Raw genomic sequence first — 19,546 nt, 5'->3', positions numbered from 1 at the left:
AAGTTATGTAGGGTAATAGCTTAGTGGGTAGTGTTGTATTTGCTCTGTCTTGTGTAAGTAATAGCTGGTATTGCTTATTAGTGTAGAGATTAGTAGGCTAATCTCATTTGTTAACTGGCTTTCGCTTTGCTTTGAGAAGATTAGTGGAAGCATTTGAAAAGTCCTGTTGAGACAGATCGTGGTTTACTCCCTTGAGCAAGGAGGTTTTCACTTAAAATTGTTTGTTCAATCTTTACTTTCAGCACTTATTTTACTATTCGTCATTGTAACTGTGTTGAGGACTTGATCTCATCGAAACAAGTGAACGCATATTTTAGTTATTGTTCTTGCTGGGTCAAGGAACCTGATCCTTGACTCACAAGTGTACACATACATTTCAACAATAAATTGTAAAATAATTAACAAATTATAATCGATAAATTAACTATTTTAAAAATATAATGGATCAAGTGATCAATCAACCCCTAAAAAATTGAAATCACTAAATTAAAATTCTAAATTCACCCCTAAAAATAAATCGTCCTAATATATACCTCAACATCCCTGCTCAAATTACTACGAACAAATTAGTGATGTGTGCTGTTTTTCTTTCATAATTAGTTGATGTGTGTATATTGATTCTTTTCGTAATAAATCGCAGAAATAACTATTTCCAAACTACCATATTCTGAACATTATAAAGAGAACGATTCTTCATCTTTTTCTTACATTGATGATAAAATAAAAACACTAATTAAGAATATTTAATCAAATGCATACAAGCAAATTTATACAACCAATAAATTAATCACCTCTTTATTGCTTAAAAATTTATATTAAAAGTGAGTTAACCGGCCAACCTCACAAGGATTGACTGGCCAATTATAGCAACACTATATGCATCCACAATATTTATCTATTAATACACATAATAGATGCCAATTTAGTTTCAATCTCCATCCTTACATTTTCTATCTAACATGTTCAATTAATAAACGAATAATATATTTTGCACAAGCCCTGGCTTCACTTTTTCAGCCAAGGTCACATGTAGGAGCATCATAATATTATAATTATGATGTCACAGATTAGTTTATCTGCAATTTTGTAGAATATTTGTTATTTCTAACCCATAATAAAACATGCATGAATAACTGTTGAAAAAGATAAAAGTTTTTTTCCCCCTAACCTACGTGTATCGAGTATATATTAGACGCTCCTTTTCATTTTTGCATCCAAGTGCAAGATTAGGCAAAATAACTAAAGGCGGATTTAGTACATGGTTAATTGGGCCTCCTCTTCATTCAATTCAACGTAATAAATAAAATTTCATTTTTATTTATCAAGTTTAGCAAAAACTAAGAGATTTCTTTTCTTGTTTGCATTTTGAAATTAACTACTCAATCCTTAAATATTTCCAAATACATTTAAATTATATATCAATTAATATCATGAATATTATGTGTATAAAATATATAGTTTAATTATTATTATTTACAAAATCCATCCAGGACAAGTAAAAATGAACTAAGTAACTATTATTAGAAGGAGAAAGTTCTTTGCCTGGTTTCTTGTCCTTGAGAACAAAATGTAACTATGGGACAAAAGAATCTTGGAACTTTTCATTCATTGCCTTCACCTTATACTCGCTCGGTGTTTGCTATATTCGCTATTTGTATTGAAGCTTGATTAAATATTAAAAGGTAAAACACCTTCTAGCAAAGGTCTCTATTAGAGGGACTCAAACATGAGATTGTCGGGAAAGGCAAACAACTATCTTCTATTTGACCCAAGAGAAGATAAACTAGTGCAAGAGCAAATACTGTTTGGGCTAGCTATCTAATCAACCAAAGAAACAAGATCATAATGTAAAATCTATACATGCGACACCTTAAAATCTCTTCGGGGTGAAGAGTAAACACCACAAGGCCAAACCTCCACTAAAATCAACAAGATTACAAATGTATTCTCCAAAATGGTGACCAACAAAGTGTTAGACAATGAACAACACAGCTACAAGATAATGTTGGTTTTTATTTGCCCTAAATTTCTTACCATAAATAGGTTTTTCTTATAGGAAAAGGTTTTGAATTGACTAATCCTTTTTCTGGTAGGAAAATGTTTAGAATTCTAACTTAATCAGCATTCACAGTGTAGTCTTAAAGACTTTGAGAGTTTTGGTTAGGGATGAGAATTTATGGGTTACAAGCTTGATAGGTTATCACTTGTGTGAACCTCCCATGTATTCCGAGTAAATTGGTTGAGGTTGTTTTTCTCTGTATTTTGTACTCTCATATTTATAATGGATTGCTCATCTCGTTTGTGGACGTAGGTCAATTGACCGAACCACGTTAAATCTTTGTGTCTTTTGGTATATTTCTCGTTGTCTTCTTACTCGTGGTCTTTTGAGGTTTGCTTTGCTAGCTTCTGCGTTTACACCTGCTTATTTCCGGACCTAACAGATAGCATCAAAAATTAGAGAAGTAAAAGAAGTAAAATCTTCAAAATGCAACTATTGTTCACTCGCTAAAATCTAGAGCTACATGACTCCAAATCCACCCCTCTCAGTTTCCAATCAAAGATTAAGTTGAAGGAACAAGTTTTCCAAAAATCAGCTCAATCACACAAGGGCCGAAGCAGAAATTGTGATTTGAAATTCACAACTAGGGCTTGTGCAAAAATATACACTCTCACTTTTTCTCTCGCTTTTATTTATCCACATAGGAAGGGAAAAAGACCCAAAATCCAATATAGATCTCTAATTAGGAATAAAGGAGAAGTTATCACTCCACCAGTTGGTACACAAGATATAGTTACAAACTTATTCTACTAGTTCAAAAAAAATCATTAGCTTTAGCTCGAATCTTATATTTATTACACTAAACTATTTATGTATACATAAAAACTAATAAATTCAAAAATATATCTCCGCGTTAGACCCTCTGAATACCCCTCATTACTCAAATGTATGTAACGAAAAGTCCACGTTTCTCATACTAGTATATAGTTTGGTTTGGTTTATTGCATGAAAGGCAGTGAAATTCATGTTTTAGGGTGATGAACGTAACATGTACTTCTTACTTTTTTTTTTGAAGGACAATTGTTGAACACTATATCCAAATTAAGTGCCTATTTCTTATCACAAATCCGTTTAATGAATTAATGTTAAGTCATTTCAAGTTTGGCACCGAAATGACCCGTCGATATATCCCTTTTCTATGCGTGATTATTTTTCTCTGTTAATTAATGGATTTTGAGCATGTGATTCACATTTATTTTATCTTCTATACAGAGGCTGAGTTCAATGGATTTAACAACAAAAAAGAGTATTAGGAAATTTGTGCTGAACAGCTCAGTTAATTGACTATTTCTACTTTGAATGTATTTATATTATTGGTTTACCATTTTGTAACTTTGTCCTCCATTTCTCCTTTTTCTATCCATAATAATAAAAAAAGGAGTGAGTTAGACAAATGATATATAATAATAGATATATAATTTAAATAGTCGTTCACCTAATTAATAAAACTAAAAATATTCAAGAAATATATGTGTTTAATCATATATTTCATCTATCCGTCAATATTTGGCCATTATTGAGTTTGCATATTTTTTAAAAAACTACAAATAGAATGATAATTTTATTTTTTTCACCCTTTAGATATAATAAATACAATGTCTTGATAAATATGTAATTGATAAATAACGAGTAATAATTGTAATTAATGATTCTAAATTAAGAACTAAGTAGTATACAATTTTTCATTAATTTTATAAAGCAAACAACTATTATTTGACATCTAAAAAAAGTAAAGTAAATATTACTATTAATGAATAAAGAACGTATAATCTATATCAATTTAAAAGTAAATAAAATTTACGTGCATATTCGTGTAAAGTCCCAAAAACTATTTAATCAGATCAGAGCATGTGACTATATAGATATTGAAAGCCTACATATAGGTTAAATTTCCTTGCTAGACATCATTTCTCCTTAGATACAACACGCTAAGTAGTCGCATCATACCGATTACTCCCAAATTAAAAGAATCCATGTTACAATAACCTTTTTGTATTTTTTTTTTAAATTTCTTATCCGATGTTTAATATTTATATTCATTAAAACTTTAATTATTTTAATTTCACATTGTACACGCTTCATATATTAAAGAACAAGCTTTTAAATATAAATTCAAAATTAATCTCTTGCTACACGAAAGGATCTTATATTCATACCTCCATATCAATCCTCAGCATTGATACTTACAATAAGATATATACAGTACTATCTCTAATCCCTTTTAATTTTACTTACCCATGCTTATTACTTGACAATGCTCTTAAAAAATACTCCCTCTGCTTCATGAATTTGTTTGTGTGCAGTATGTAAAATTTGACTTGTCATAGAGATTAAAATTCAAAAAATAATGAATCCTTTAAAATTTTATGATTTTAGAACCAAACACATGTAGAAAGTATGTAAAAATGTTACTTTTAGTACTTAAATTTTTTAATCTTACACAGTTTTGTAGGGAGTTAGTTTTTTCATTATTTTTTAAACAGACCGAGAAGGAAAATGAGAAAAGTGAGAGAAATGGAAAATTACGGAGTAAATATTTGAAATGATCATTCAATTATATGAGTGTTTTTTTTCATAAAAAAGTCATTCAACTTTCATTTTTAGTCGGACAAAATCTATACAACTTAATTTGATTTTGAACTTTAATTTTAAGTTACCATTGTCAACAGTATTATTGTCACTGTCAGCAAATGCAAACAGTAATAATTAGTGCAGCCTTTCCGATGACTTTGAAAATGTCACGTCCTCTATAAATAGACATGGAATATCTCATTTGATAATTTGTGACATACATGTGCTAACTTTAAATAAAATTTAGTATCAACAAACTTTTTATCAAACATCAGAAGAATCATGAAGACTACACATAGAGATCATGAACAAGTAAAGGGAAAAACTCCAAAGGGCCATTTTGTAGTCTACGTGGGTGAAGAATTGAAGAGATTTGTTCTTCACATGTCTTACTTGAAGAACCCTTGCTTCCAGAAATTGCTAGAAGAAGCTGCTCAAGAGTTTGGATTTCAGAGTCACAGGGGAATTGTTTTGCCTTGTGATGAATGCACTTTTCACAAGGTTGTTCATTCTATTTCATGAAGAATATGCACCAACCATAGCTAGAAAATTTTCTCAACTAATTGAATATTCGTAGTTACTCAATTAACAGTTATTATAGATCTTAGAAAATTACTTTTATTTTTGATATTATTTTTTCTAACTAAGATAATTATCTAAAATATTATAAATTGTAGACCATAATGTAAACTATATATATGTAAATATTTCGAAGGTGTTTTTGTGACTTATATAATGGTTTTGGTTTCAGATATATGTTTAATGTATAGTATAACTGTTGTATTTTATCTGTGAAACAAGTTCGTGGGAAGTGAAGAAAATGCAATTTGTTAATCCTAGCTTTCTTTATCTCTTGGGAGTTTGAGATGGTAAATAATTTTAATACTATATTTTTAGTATAATTAAACTCGTTAGAATATATTTTTACTATATTTTAAGTATAATTAAACTCGTTATACTATATTTTTATTTTACTTTGACGTACCAGTTTCCATATATATATATATATATTACATATTATTGCTAATAACACATGCTGACATACACAGATTCACATTTATGTGCAAACAATAAATTATTCTTAGCATATTTTTATTCGTTTACATTGACAATATGTCCATGTTATATTTATAAATTAAACACGTTTCATCGGATTATAAGTTATAAATACAAGGCTAATATTTTGGGAAAAAAAGAAGAGCAGTTTTGGTGAAGATAAATTAATGAAAGGAAAAAGAAGAAGATAAAAGTCGAATCCAGGTTCGGCAACTTCTGAATAATTGTATATGATATTTGGGTTTTTAATTATATCCGAACTGGCAAATCGAAAGGAACTTTTTATAGGACTTTTTGAAGAACAAAATAGTATTTGGTTCATTAAACTTTAATTTCACAATTTACTGTATTTCGATTTAATTCTAAATGTTAAGAGAGTAAAAAGATTATAAATATGGTAGTGGACTTGAAATATGTTTTTCTTAATACAATATTTTTATAAGAACAGACAAATTTTCAAAAAATTATAAATCTGTATCATCAATATCACGAGATTAAATTGTTTCTTTTATCACAATACATTATACCTTTTTAATAAGAAAATGATTTTATGGGTTTATAAGTCTACGAAGCTTATGGTTGTACTATATTTGAGGTGTTAAAATCAAGTCTTTTATCATTACCTTTGAAATCAAAGGAATTTATAATTCTGACATAGACATGAAATTGTGAATTTTTATTTTAGCTCTTAATAGAAATTATTGCATTTAAAAATTCAAGCAAGAAATATATTAATTAGTGATCAAGTACATTTTGTTCTTTCTGTATTACATTGTCTGATTTTTATCCCTCTCTACTACTTATTCTTTTACTTAAATTCACAATCTTAATTACTTAATATTGAATATGAAGAATTTTTAGGACTTGAGCAAATTATTCGACCTTATTATTTCGAATAATTAGTGGCTGGACAATATATGGTGAGTTTGTATTGTATTTAAAAATCAAATGAACAAGTTAACTAAATTGAATTTAAATGGATGAATCGTCCAAAAGTTCTTCACATTTACACTGTTAGAGCCACAGAGGCATATTCGATTTTTGTTTACTTAAAGCTCTAAAATTGAAGAACAATAATTTTTAAAAGCAAAAATTAAAAATCGCCTTAAAATAAAGTCTCTTCCATGAATAATCCAATGTAAACGGAACAATAATTCACCCAAATTTAAAGAAATTTATATTTTTGTAAAACAATTCTATCCCCTCTAATTGTCAATAGTCAATCCAGTAATGTAAATGAAGAAATGACAAATCAAAAATGCGAGTCAAACATAGCGGCGTAAACTTGTGTTTGAAGAAGCAATGTCCACAATTTTGGAAAATATATTATTGGTAGTTTTTTCATAAACTTATTTTTAGTTAAATTATTTTATTTTATTTTATTTTTATCCATAAAAAAAATAACCTAAAACTAACATGCCAAGAAATATTTTAATTATTTACAATGTCACTTTCTTTGTTAAAATTTAAATGGTAAAAGGTATAATTAACCTATTTTCACGAGTAATTAATACTAGAGCACATCCTTAGCATTAATTAATCTTTTCCAAGTCAATTGTCTTGTTCAATGACAATGATTTTCTGGCCGTTTACCAAATGAACGGCGGTAAGTAGCTCTTTCATTATAGTAGTTTCCAAAAGTTAGTTGAAATTATTTTTTTGTTCCCTAGTTTTAATTTAATTTTTTCCTGATCCCTAGCTTTATTAACTCATTTGTTTTAAACTTATTCGTTGATGGTAGAAATTAAAGTACGTTGCTAAAATAGTTTCTGGTTTTATTGTATTAAATTCACACTTTTTTCGTTAATGTATGATCAACTTATATAATTGGAAATGAAAAATCATAATAGAGATCACTAATTTTATATAATTAGTAAATTTTGAGAATAAATATAGAGTCTAGTGTTACATTACTATTTTAAAACAATTTTTTTTGTATTCTCATTAGATGTTTGATGTGTGTATCGGATCTCTGATTGAATCTGAATTGTGAAGTACTATGCTCCAATATAATTTTTTTCATATTTAAAATTTAAATTGAAATCTCTAATTAGAAGTAAAGTTATCCCACTATTACACCATAATCCATATTGATAGAGTAAAGCCTCACAAGTGGGAGCATTAAACAAGACAATGTGACTACAAGTTGACAGGAGGGACATAATACTCCCACTGTCCGGAAAAGTTTATCATGTTATGCTTATTGAAAGTCACTTTAACTAATTTTTCAAAGGTAAATTGGATCACATTAATTCAATATTTCAAACAAAAAAGATACATATTCTAAAACTATATAAAAAGTACTATAAATTATAATTTTTTTGCATATTAATATGATGAAAAAATATATCTTAAAATGTAAATAAACTTTTTTATAATTTAATTTTAAAAATAGAAATCATGATAAATAATATTGAACGAATAGAGTATAAGTTTAGCAAAAAGTTTTATGAATTGAATAAAAATTTAAAACATTGAAACACTCAGAATCACACAAAATTCAAAACAAAGAGATGCACAAGGTTTTGTGGAAATACTTGACATAATAATTTCTCTTTAAATTAAGGAATCCCTTAAATTAATGCATGTTTGAGTTCACATACTCCTAATATTACTTGCGGTTCTATATTACTCATCCACACGACTAATATATGTATCTCAAATTACTTCTCGTGATAGAACCAATTAAAAATAAAATCCTTTTGAATTTTGCCCATAAATTTTTCTTTTTTGAAACTTGATAGTATAGATATTGCAGAACTTTAATGAAAACAAAGTTTCTTCAATTTTAATTTTGATACCAATAAATAGGATAAATAAAATATATTAAAAAGCTCAATAAAAATTCTTCTAATTTATAATTATGAAAAATGAATAAAGGAAAAAGTGCACACATAATATGAGATAGAGAGTAAGAAGTAATTTAGTTGGTAAATAGTGAAAGAATATATAATTACAATAAATATAATAATATAAATAGCAAAAAATACGAATATGTGATATGTATGTAAGTCTTACTTTCATCTTATGATTGTGAAGTTAGAAATATTATTTCCCATAAACATGTAGCTTAAATAAAATATATCAAAATAGTTATAGAAAAATATAATAAATAAGAAGTGATATTAAAAATAATAATAACAATAAAAAAGAACTAATAACAAATAATACGATAATTAAAGTAAAATAATAACAAGTACGAATGAAATTGAAAATTAAGAAATCAAGGAGACATAATAACATGAGTTTATCAAGAATTTCTACAACGGCTAATCAAGCAAGTTAATTAAGTATGCAGTTATTACACCAATCAAATGAAAATGTAGACATGCTTTATTTAATAGCCACTCTCAATTCTCAGATTCTTGTTGCTCCACTAAACATATTCCTGATAAGCATTAAGTAAACTGTTTTTAGATTTAAAAAAGGAAAACCACTGAGTCATTATCACAAAAATGTTAATTAATCTGATAACCACTATGATTAAGCCTTTTGTCATCAATTAGTGCGGTATAACAAGAATAAAATAATGGGCATAATTGAGGATTAAGAAAAGCAGTAGACGGAAGTAGAAAGCAAATGCTATATATTACCGGCACGTGGCTTTGCACATATGAAAGGGCATCAAGCTTCTATTGACACGTGTCTATTATCTGACGTGGACCAATCGGGTCAGGGAAACGGATCGTATCGCGACCCTTCCTCTCGACCACGAATTCTGATACCCACTCTCAAAGCAATGTGACCGCAAATTTGATCCCCGTTGCCAGGTGTCAACAACGCCTGACACTTATTTACATAAAATAATAAAAAATATTAAATTATTCCTGAAAATTTTTCAAAGCTGTTTGTTCTCTTTCTCTCTCTATCCAGAAACTCCGAGATTTGTCTTTCCGAGCATCAAATTAGGGTTCTACTGCTGTCTTTGTGCCGTTCAAGTATCGGTTTTTGGCTAAGTTCTAGATTTTTCCGGCGACTTATCGGTTTTGAGGTGAGTTTTCCGGCAGGATCTTTTGTGAAGTGATATTTGTTTGGTTAATTTGTGCTCCTCTTTATCAACTTCTTACTGGTTGAACTTCAGCGATAAGAGTTTTCAGCATCTGAACTGATTGAATATTTTTCTTTTTAAAAAAAAAGTCAATTTACTACATCAAGTTGTAATCTACAGAAAATCTTACAGTTTTCTTATTACTTACTCACGGGTCTTCTGAAGCTTTGAGAAATTTGCGCGAAAATCATTTTTAACAGCGATTGTGTTTAGGATGCTTAAAAAAATAGGAGCAGGAGAATGATTTTCTTCAATTGCTTCTAATGCTTTATTTTCCTCATTTCTTCATATGTCTGGTTGGTGAATGGAGATAAAGGGAGGATTTGGGATTTGAATATGAAATCTGATCAGTGTGTTGCATGTGGCTTGAGTGCTGGTTAAACAACTCAAAAGGAATGTCAGATTTGCAGTTATACGGGGTAAGATTTTCTACTTTCTGATGACTGTATTTTTATTATTTGATACCTTTCTTTACTTTGCTTCTGGCGGCTAGCAAGCAGGTGCATTGATTTTGAACGTGCCACAGATACTAGATCTTTTCAGTCTATATATGTATTATTTTGATGATGAATGATGGGCAAATGGAGAAGTTGGATACTTAGATCCCAATGAATGTGGTTAGAATGTAAATATTTGGCTTTCTTTACCATTTAATTCAGCTCAGTGTGATTTTATTTTAGGAAAGTAGATATGAGGATCGAATGTTGTACATGAAACTCAATTTGTCGAGTGTACCTCTACTAACTAAAGATTACTTTTTGGATACTCATGAGTTCCTCGAGCCAAAATGCCAGAGTAGTTGGAGTACAATATTTTACGTCTGTGCTTACTACATTTAAGTTCAGATGAAAATGAAAATCTTTAAACTAGGAGATGAGACGTCATGATCTCTGTGGATTGGTCAAACAAACAGCATTTAATTCGACACTTTTTCTGTCCTCTTTCAAATATGTACTATTAAGTTATTTGCTTCTTTTGTTGAACACATTAAATTCATGGAATATTTCTCTGATTTTGCAATTCATTACTTTTCACCTATTAATATGAAGATATAAGAAAGACAGAGTCATCTTTGTTTGCCCCCTTTAACGCCTGCAAATGTCTGAGGTTGGCTTAATTAGTGGATAGGGGATACAAGAAGACATGTATTAATTCTTTAAATGAACTACAAGGAAGATATGATTCTGGAGATCCCCGCAAATGCTTTTGCTTTCCGGCAGGAATTTCTGGACAAAATGTAAGTGAAGGTTTCAGGAAATAGGTCGTGGAGATGTGCCCCAAATGAATTTCCAAAGAGAAATTTTACCGTCCTATCAGTGAAAATGTGGAATATTACCTGCATTTGTTGTAAATTGGTGCAGTAAAAACCAGTTAAGAATGTTGCTCGTATATTTTATTTTGTCCAATCAAGATACATAACACCACGCTCTTGAAACAAAGGTACATACCCGAACCCCGAACCTGACATCAAGTCACTGATGTGAAGGAATATGATTTTTTTTTTTGGCGAATGAACTAATATATGTCTGTCTATAGCACTCTCCAAGGGCTTTGATCTAGTGGTAAGAGTGTAAGACCATAAGATCCCAGCAAGAGATGTGTGGATCAAAAGGATGTCACGAGTTCGAATCCTACCGCATATTGAAGGCCTGGTATAAGTGGAGAAGGGTAGAAAGTCAAACTCGTCACCTACCAAATTACAAATCATGTGCCTCTGGCCCTCCAGGATTTCTTGATTAACCCCCCAAAAGGATGTCTGTCTATAGCATATTAGTGTGGCTAATGATATGTATAAATGTACACCAAGGAAAAGTTTATGTAGGGGCTAGTTCTAGTAAATCCAAGATGTTGTTGAAGAGCATATGAAAACCAGAAGGCAGAACCTCGTTAATCATAGGAAGGGGATATGCAAAGTTTTTCCGAGTCCTACTTACAAGAAATAGAACCCATAAAGGTTATAGTACTGAACAAACCAGAGTTCCTGATTTTTCTTGCTTGAGAAATTAACTAAAGAAAATAAGAGAAGTCCTAAAACAATACAGAAACATGCACCTGAGGATTTAAAAAACCTGTAAAATAACAATATTTTTTCTCCCGATAAAACGAAGCCCAGTAAGATAACAACAGTCAGATGAGAAGACTCCTAAACTACTTAAGTACTATACAGGATAGAACAAATCAGATAATTTGTGGCATGAACAGACAACAGTATTATCTTAAAGAACTGTAGTATTTAATGTTACTTTAGTTCCATTTTGTACCTGCATCATCAAATAGAGTATACTGAATTCTTCTGTTAGTCTTACTATGACGACAAAATTAGTTTTTTTTTACCCTTATGAAGAGGTTTCTGAACAATGTCGTCCTTCTTTTTACTCAGTTAACCTGCTTCGCTTTTCTATTATCTTCCATGCTTTGTGAGTATCTTAGATTCTCTCTCCTCAACGACAAGTAACTAGAGAACAGTTAGCAGATACTTAGGGGCAGGGGCGGATCTATGGGTGCTCGTGGGGGTGCCACAGCACCCACTGATCTCGGAAAAAAACTTTGTATATATGTATACATGTTTAAGAAAACGAATATATATTTTCTTTGCCACCCACTAAATGAATGGTTAACAGTTTAATTGGCAAAATAGGCAATCTGCCACACAGGCAGCACCGGTTCGAACCTCGTTGGAAGCATTAATTTTTGAAAGTTTTTTCTTTCTTTTTTTCCTTTTGTATTGTTCTTTTTTTTTTAAAAAATAATAATTATTGTGTGAGTTTTTTCCCCCTTCCGTTCATTCTTATTTATTTACAAGTATTCTTTGTTAATCTAAATTGACTCCTATTCACCATAATTAATTTTTAGGTTCTTTTACTTTTTCTTTCACTAATTATTAATCTCTTGATATGAGTGTCGCGTGTTTATAATTTATCAATTAAATTATGAACGTGACATAAATATTATTAAGAATATATTTAAGTAGTAGTTTAAAAAATGTAAATTTTAAAAATGATGAATATTATTATTAGAGTTCTTTTAATTTGAAGGTTCTTTCGATCTTCACCAACATTCTTGTTAAGTAAGATCACTATATTGAAACTAAAATTTGTATTCTCTTTTGTTATATTTTGCAACAACACATAAAGTCAATGGAATATGAATATATTGAGTTTACACTATTAGATAGTTTATACAAACTCAGATTTTAATGTGAAAAAGCTCTCCTTTCCTCAAAGTTTCAGCTAGTAAGGCCACTTATTCCTAAAAAGAAATAAAAATTGAATTGTTACTTAGCTCTAATTTCATAATATCTAAAAGAAAATATTACTAACATGCTCGATCGATTTGTTTATAAAGATCGAAAAAGGATAAATAACTCGATTGTAACTCAAAATTAAAGCAACCAATCCGCTTATCTTACTTGAACAATGTTGCACCCAGGACCTTAAAATCCTAGATCCGCCTTTGTTTAGGGGGGTCTCTTTTCATCTTCGTGGGCGGAGTTATCCCTTCTCTCTGTTTTGAAAAAAAAGGTTTCCGTGTACCCTGCACTGATAGAAGCATGCACATACCTAGTGGAATAGTTGAGGTGTGATAAGTTGGCTTTGTCAGCACCGATATATATTAGAGTTTCTGTCATCGCAGTAAGCTGCATTTGCCTCATTTGTGACTTCATTTTTTGGTCAGTTTGGTGAATGTTAGCTAGTTCCTTTGGTGATTTCTCACTTATATCCTTGTAGGAGACAGAGAGATTTGACCTTTCTCATATTACATATTTAAGTTCTTATTTGAGTTGCTCATTTTGTTGAAGTACCCTATGAAGTTATTACAGCTAAAATTTTGTAACTGGTGTAACAGCTTGACGATATATCTTGGGATGAGTTCTGCCACAATGATGATCATATAGTGCCACATCCAAGTAGCGGACGCACCAATGAACCACTCCCCCAGAATGATAGTCGTAAGAAGCCTCGCCATGAAGTAATTGGTTTAACAGGTAATGCAGGTGATCAATCTACTGGTAAATATGCTAATCAGCAAAAGGAGCAAGTGTTGAGTAATAGAAGCCCCAAAATGCTGGAAGAGGACTCGTGGGCCGATGCACCTGATGGTGCATTCTCTTCTCCACGTCAAAAAGCCATAGTCGGAGAAGTTTCAAGTTTACCATCTGAAAGTACCAGGACATCCGATCATTGCATCAAAAGTAATAACATAGACTCCATTGAGAACGAGCCTTGTCCTAATGGTTGCAATCTTGATGACAAGAATGCTTCTGTGGGGGAGAACTCTTATAGCTATCCACTTGGTCCCATATCTCAGGCTGATAATGATCTCAGTTTTCTTGATAATAGTTGTGAGGATAAAGACTCTAATGATCTCTTATATTATAGCTGGCCTGAGATAGAGAACTTTGAGGATGTTGACCGGATGTTCAGGTAATGGGTTTCCTTATTTCAGTCAAGTGGACTTCATTATTCTTCAATTCATCCTTTTTAGGGGGGAGAGATGTGAACAAAATTTTGAAAAAAGAGTTTTACCCATAACATCTATGTCATCTTTTGTTGTGAATATAGATAAAGTGAATAGTCCGTTTAAAGACATCAATAATTGTAATGCATTTCAGGAGTTGTGATTCGACATTTGGATTTGGACCTGGTAGTGAAGATGACCTAGGTTGGCTTTCATCATCAGATGTTATTGAAGGATCTGGAGATGGATTGACGTCTGGTTTTAAGTTTCCATGTCCAGCATCCAATGCGCTTGGAAGTACATCCGCCAGTTGTGATACTTCAAAGCCAAAGGAAACAAACATTTCAACGGATAATTCTGGCATTGAGAATCAATCACTTGGCTATAATAGCAGTTCGTGGTCCTCCGAGAAAAATGAATCTGTAAATCTGGGTCATATGCCTTTTTTAAATGGATCAAGTAATTTACAGTGCAAGTTAGTACCTGATAAGAAGGTAATGTTTCTGTGCGATGTCAATTTATTTATTCTTTAAAGTCATATCATGCATCAGCTTACCTGGAAGGTGGTTGTTTTGAAGAAGGCTGAGGTACATGGTGGTGGAGTCCAGGTCGAGATTATATCTAATAACCAACCAAGAATCAACGATAATATAGTGGTGAGTAAAGAATAAATGGGTAGTTCCAGTTTAGGTGCATTTCCTCTTCAAGTTTTGGTGTGAAGATGAAGGAACAATTCCTGAGTTTCTGGATGATAATGACTTTGAATATCTTCAGCTATTCTATTACATACATAGATCCTCATGTGAGTTTTTATTCCTCCCACTTTTAATTTTCTTATCGTTTCTTCTTTCCAGGATAGCATGCAAAAGAAACACTCCAAGCACCAGAATCGCTCTGAGGGTAAAAGAAAATGTGGTTATCTAGAAAATGGAGACACACTCAATTACACTGATAGCCTTCCAGAGGAGCAGAAGCTGCCATCTGGGACCGGAAGCACTCACGTGAGTTTCGCATCTGCAGGTGTCCTGCAGCAAAAGCAAGCTCAAGATCCTGATTTTGGCTACTTGGGTGGTAGCTTCTCTTACATGGATTCAGATTACGGTCATTCCGATGGGAGTGCTCTCCATCCAACTCTACCAATTTTAAAATATGAAAGTAACGGTCTCGTGTCTCTTTCCCCCAAGGACTCTTATGCATCAAATCAGGTACAGTCCATGGAGGGTTCTCCTGATCCTTCTTTTCAGGTGGCTGCTATGACAAGAAAGGAGAAGGTGGAGAAGTTATTCCATCCGTCAGGAGTTAAGATTGAAAATAAACGTGATTTTGAAGGGGTTGGCATAAGAGCTCCCACAGAATTAGGATCCTCAGTTGTACAGGAGTGTTCTTCTATAAATTCTGGCTTGGATGAAATTTCAGAAGAAGCAGCTAGTTTTCATCAGCTTCAACGTGTCATGGAACAGGTAGTCAGTTCACTATGAAATTAACTGTATTATGATCTTCATCTTCATTGATAATGAACTCAATAAGAGTAACGCTGCAAAAGAGTTAATTCAACTTTGCATATCTGGCATACCCTTATATGCATGTTCAAGGTAGGGACGGACGCATGTACATTGAAACTGTGTCATGCGGCAGCACTTCGTCAGATTTTAAATTAATATACATACAAACAATAGTCGGAAACAGTATAGATATGATCAAATGACACCAATTAACGACATGCGTCGCACAGCCTGGTGGTCCAGAGCTCCAGTTCTCATGCTTGAAGTCGGCAGTTCGCTTACCTCTATGTTTGCATTTTGCACACAACTGTTTTAAAGCTGTTGTGAGAAAGGATAGAGGTTGTAGCATGTAAGGATTGATCCCTGCTTTTATCTGGGCTAATAGAAATGGTTAAAGCCAATTCAACCATGATTATTTTGTGGTTATGAATGCTATCATAAATAAGTAACTTAACCCCAAGATTTTGGAATGCATTACTCCTTTTTTCACAAAAAGAAATAAAAAAAAATATTCTTCCGTTTTTGCTGATGTTGCTTATGTTAACTTGATGAGTTCATTGGGTTCAGAATTTAGTATTTGTCAAAATTTTATTATTTTTCGCATAGAGATTTATATATAGTTAAATATATTGTGTTTGGTTGAACCCATAGCACTAAGAATACATCCACCACTGGTCACGGGTTATAGTGATCTATTGATCACTTCTTTAAATGTCCACACCGCTTACGAAAAGTTCTGCATACGTCACTAGTTCTACGTAGACTGATTATGTGCTAATCAGCTATGTTTCTTGGACTCTTCATAAAATTCAGCAGGTGCGTGTCGGATTCTTTAAAAGTAGTGTATTTTGGAGAATCTGACGGGCGTGTGGCATCGAAAGTAAAGAGTCCACACAACTTAGCTAATCAGTCTTCGGGTTCTGGTGCTAATAGCAGATATTATCGTGAGCTGGTGTCTTATTATTTCCAAAAACATTTCATTTCATGCATCTATACTTCGTATATTCTAAAGTATTTCAACTTATTATACTTGATTTGGGATGCAGTATATCCAAAATCTACTGCTCACTCTCTTTTAACTTAAGCATACTTCAAAGGATTATGAATCACACCTTTCTAAAAAATCAGAACAATTACTATGTTGACTTCTCATATTTTGCAAAATTTGTAAAATTTGTAACTTATACCTTTCCAAAATCTACTGCTGACTCTCTTGTAAATATGAGGCAAGAACAGACTTGTTATTTTTCACACATACTTAAGGTGACTGATCGATTTTTTTAGAAAGGTGGGATATATCAGTTACACACTTGTAGATTTGTGTATACTTCTGGATGACCTTTTTCGTGCATGTCACTGTTGCAAGAGGTAGTCAAGTGATCCAGTATATATAGGTGGTCATATATGTTGTCACCAGGCTACAGTCATATTTTGGCTGAATGCAGAAACCATCGTACGTGTGATATTTGTTCATTTGTTGGTCCAGTACAATTTGGCTAGAATGGGCTTGTTATCAGATGTGCCGAAAGTGGGTCTTCAATGTTATATCTGTAGTTGAAATTTACTTCTCATATTTGCCTCTATAAATTTTATGATGTTGAACTTTCTTGTTTTAGTTGGATATAAGGACGAAGCTATGTATAAGAGATAGCTTGTACCGGTTGGCTCGGAGTGCTGAACAAAGGCATAGACATGCTAATCTCAATATTGTCTCTGGAGATGATGGAGGTACCAGCGGACCACTGGTTACCGAAGGAACAAACAAGTATGGATTCGTTTTCAATATCTACATTTATACGCCATTGGTTTCTGCATAGCTTGTTGTCTTGGCTCTCTCATATCGCTCCTCCTATACTGCTTTTTGCTTTGTTAATTAGTCAGCTAGTATTGGTTTATATAGTTGATTGTTTGCTTAATTTGCATCATTGTTGAGCTTGATCTTGTGTAGTTCACTGATGGCATGTTCCCTGAGTGGTTGAATATTAGTCCAACTCTAAGTAGTAATATCCTGATTTAAGTCTAGTACTTCTGAGAGTTGTTTGCCCATTGAATTATATTTTTCTACAAAAGTCTTGTCTATACTAGTTAAGTCATCGAGATTAGCCACAGATAAGGGTGAAATTAATAGTATGGAGTGGAATTGTCTTAGTACTACACATCTTTGGTGTTTTTCACTTCTACTTAAAAGTCCTGAAAGGTGACAAGTCTGTGTTTAGTTCACATGTTTTAACAGCAGAAGTAAGAATTTAACGCAGTAAGGAGTTGGTATATTTAATATGTCAAGTGGTACAATAATATTGTGGTACATGAAGTTATGATAGAATTTTTTTTAGTTATAATTCCTTATATCAACTGTAGGATGTAAATGCGTACATAAAGTACCTATAAAAATCGATAGATGACATAATGAAGTGAAGATGTTATGCACGGCATCTCAATTGACAGGAAGGTGCTGAAGGAGTGTATTTTTGTCTGAAAATATCCCTTTTTAAAATTTTTTTTAGTCATTGAATTATCGCATGACAGTTTATACACGACTATACTGATTTGGTAAAACCTGGGATAATATGTTAAGTCAGAACCTTTTTGAAAGCAGACTCTGGCAGGGCTGCTGGGCTCCTTTGGGGAGGTCAGCAGCAGCACATGTAGCAAATTCTTTTCATTTTTTTCCGCATCATTTTGGTTGGTAATGTTTAATTGGTTGTATTTTCAGGTGCACAGGATATGTGGACATTGAGACAGACACAAATCCCATAGATCGATCTATTGCTCATTTGCTATTCCACAGGCCTTCGGATTCTGCTGTTGCCCCTGCCCGCGATTCCTCGACTTTGAAGTCGCCTTCCATGGTAAGCTTTTAGTTATTTCCTATATTCATGTCTAACAGTATGCTATATGAAACCTTATTATGCAAAGAATCAATGGGCAGATTCACGGGTCGTTGTCTAGCACACCAGTGATGAGTGATAACGTGATCTCTCATGGAGAAATTGCACCTCAAACAGATGGAGAAGTTGCTGATTGACCATAACTATTTAAGAAGTCAATTCCAGTTTGTGGGGGGAATTTCACATGCAGAAATGATCAAAGATCATACAAGGAACCTTTATGTTTTGAATGTTTTCTCTGGAACTGGTTTCTGGTCCATGTGAGAACATATCCTTGTATGAGCTTTCACAATCAAATTATATTTGTTTCACTCTAACCCTTCCTCAGTCGGAAGGCATACACAAACTACCTTTCCTGTGTATACGTAGATCAAACCAACTGACTCTTTTTTTGTTGTTTGTAAGTAGATAATACCTGGAAATTTTCCAGAAGATACTTGCAAGTCTTGTAGTAGCTCATGACCTGTTCCCCTGTCTTTTGTTTTCCCTTTATTTCCCCTTAAAGCTAATTCATAATTTAACTTACCCTACACAATCTAACCGATCGAAATACAAGAACAATCGCCTTGTATTAAATGCAAATGAATTGCGTGCGTCAAGTTTTTGTGAAGCGTATCTGAATCTTTCGATTGATTTTTAGTTGTTTAGGATGCCAGGGCAGAAACAACAAGGTCAAGTGAAAACAGTTACACAACAAATTAGCCTTTAACGAGGGTTCTTCAATGCTTGAGGAAGTTGCCTCTTCTGGCCATGAGTAGATGTCTGTTCGTTTCCTGCCTTAAAAACGATGTGAAAGCATAGTTGAACGCTTTTTGGCGCAGTAGCACAATAATATGAACATCATATTAGCATGCATATATATATATATATATTTATTTACACAGTTACACAAATGAGTAGTTTGAAAACAGTACTTTCCGAAGGAGAGGTGAGTGGTGACGGATACTTGTGTAGTTATTCTAAA

General features: G+C 32.3%; 1 protein-coding gene across 5 annotated transcripts; it reads left to right on the top strand.

Annotated features, from left to right (window-relative positions):
• The first annotated feature begins 9,419 nt into the window (after positions 1 to 9,419).
• LNK1 (protein) lies at positions 9,420 to 19,055 on the top strand. Of its 5 annotated transcripts, none has more exons than XM_010316787.4 (9): positions 9,420 to 9,677; positions 10,045 to 10,153; positions 13,581 to 14,158; positions 14,347 to 14,686; positions 14,771 to 14,848; positions 15,047 to 15,652; positions 17,311 to 17,459; positions 18,408 to 18,543; positions 18,624 to 19,041. In XM_010316787.4, exons 2-9 carry the CDS (start codon positions 10,094 to 10,096, stop codon positions 18,717 to 18,719), a joined length of 2,043 nt encoding a protein of 680 aa, XP_010315089.1. In that variant the 5' UTR covers positions 9,420 to 9,677; positions 10,045 to 10,093; the 3' UTR covers positions 18,720 to 19,041. The 5 variants fall into 5 exon arrangements, with proteins under 5 accessions (XP_010315089.1, XP_019067381.1, XP_010315091.1 ...); XM_019211836.3 differs by having other exon boundaries at positions 9,433 to 9,677; positions 14,774 to 14,848; XM_010316789.4 differs by having other exon boundaries at positions 9,449 to 9,677; positions 10,051 to 10,153.
• Positions 19,056 to 19,546: the final 491 nt, after the last annotated feature.

Source organism: Solanum lycopersicum, chromosome 1, assembly GCF_036512215.1.
Source record: "Solanum lycopersicum chromosome 1, SLM_r2.1".
NCBI classification, from domain to species: domain Eukaryota; kingdom Viridiplantae; phylum Streptophyta; class Magnoliopsida; order Solanales; family Solanaceae; genus Solanum; species Solanum lycopersicum.
The sequence above is the reverse complement of the archived record's forward strand: the minus strand, read 5'-3'. Positions and strand labels throughout refer to the sequence as shown.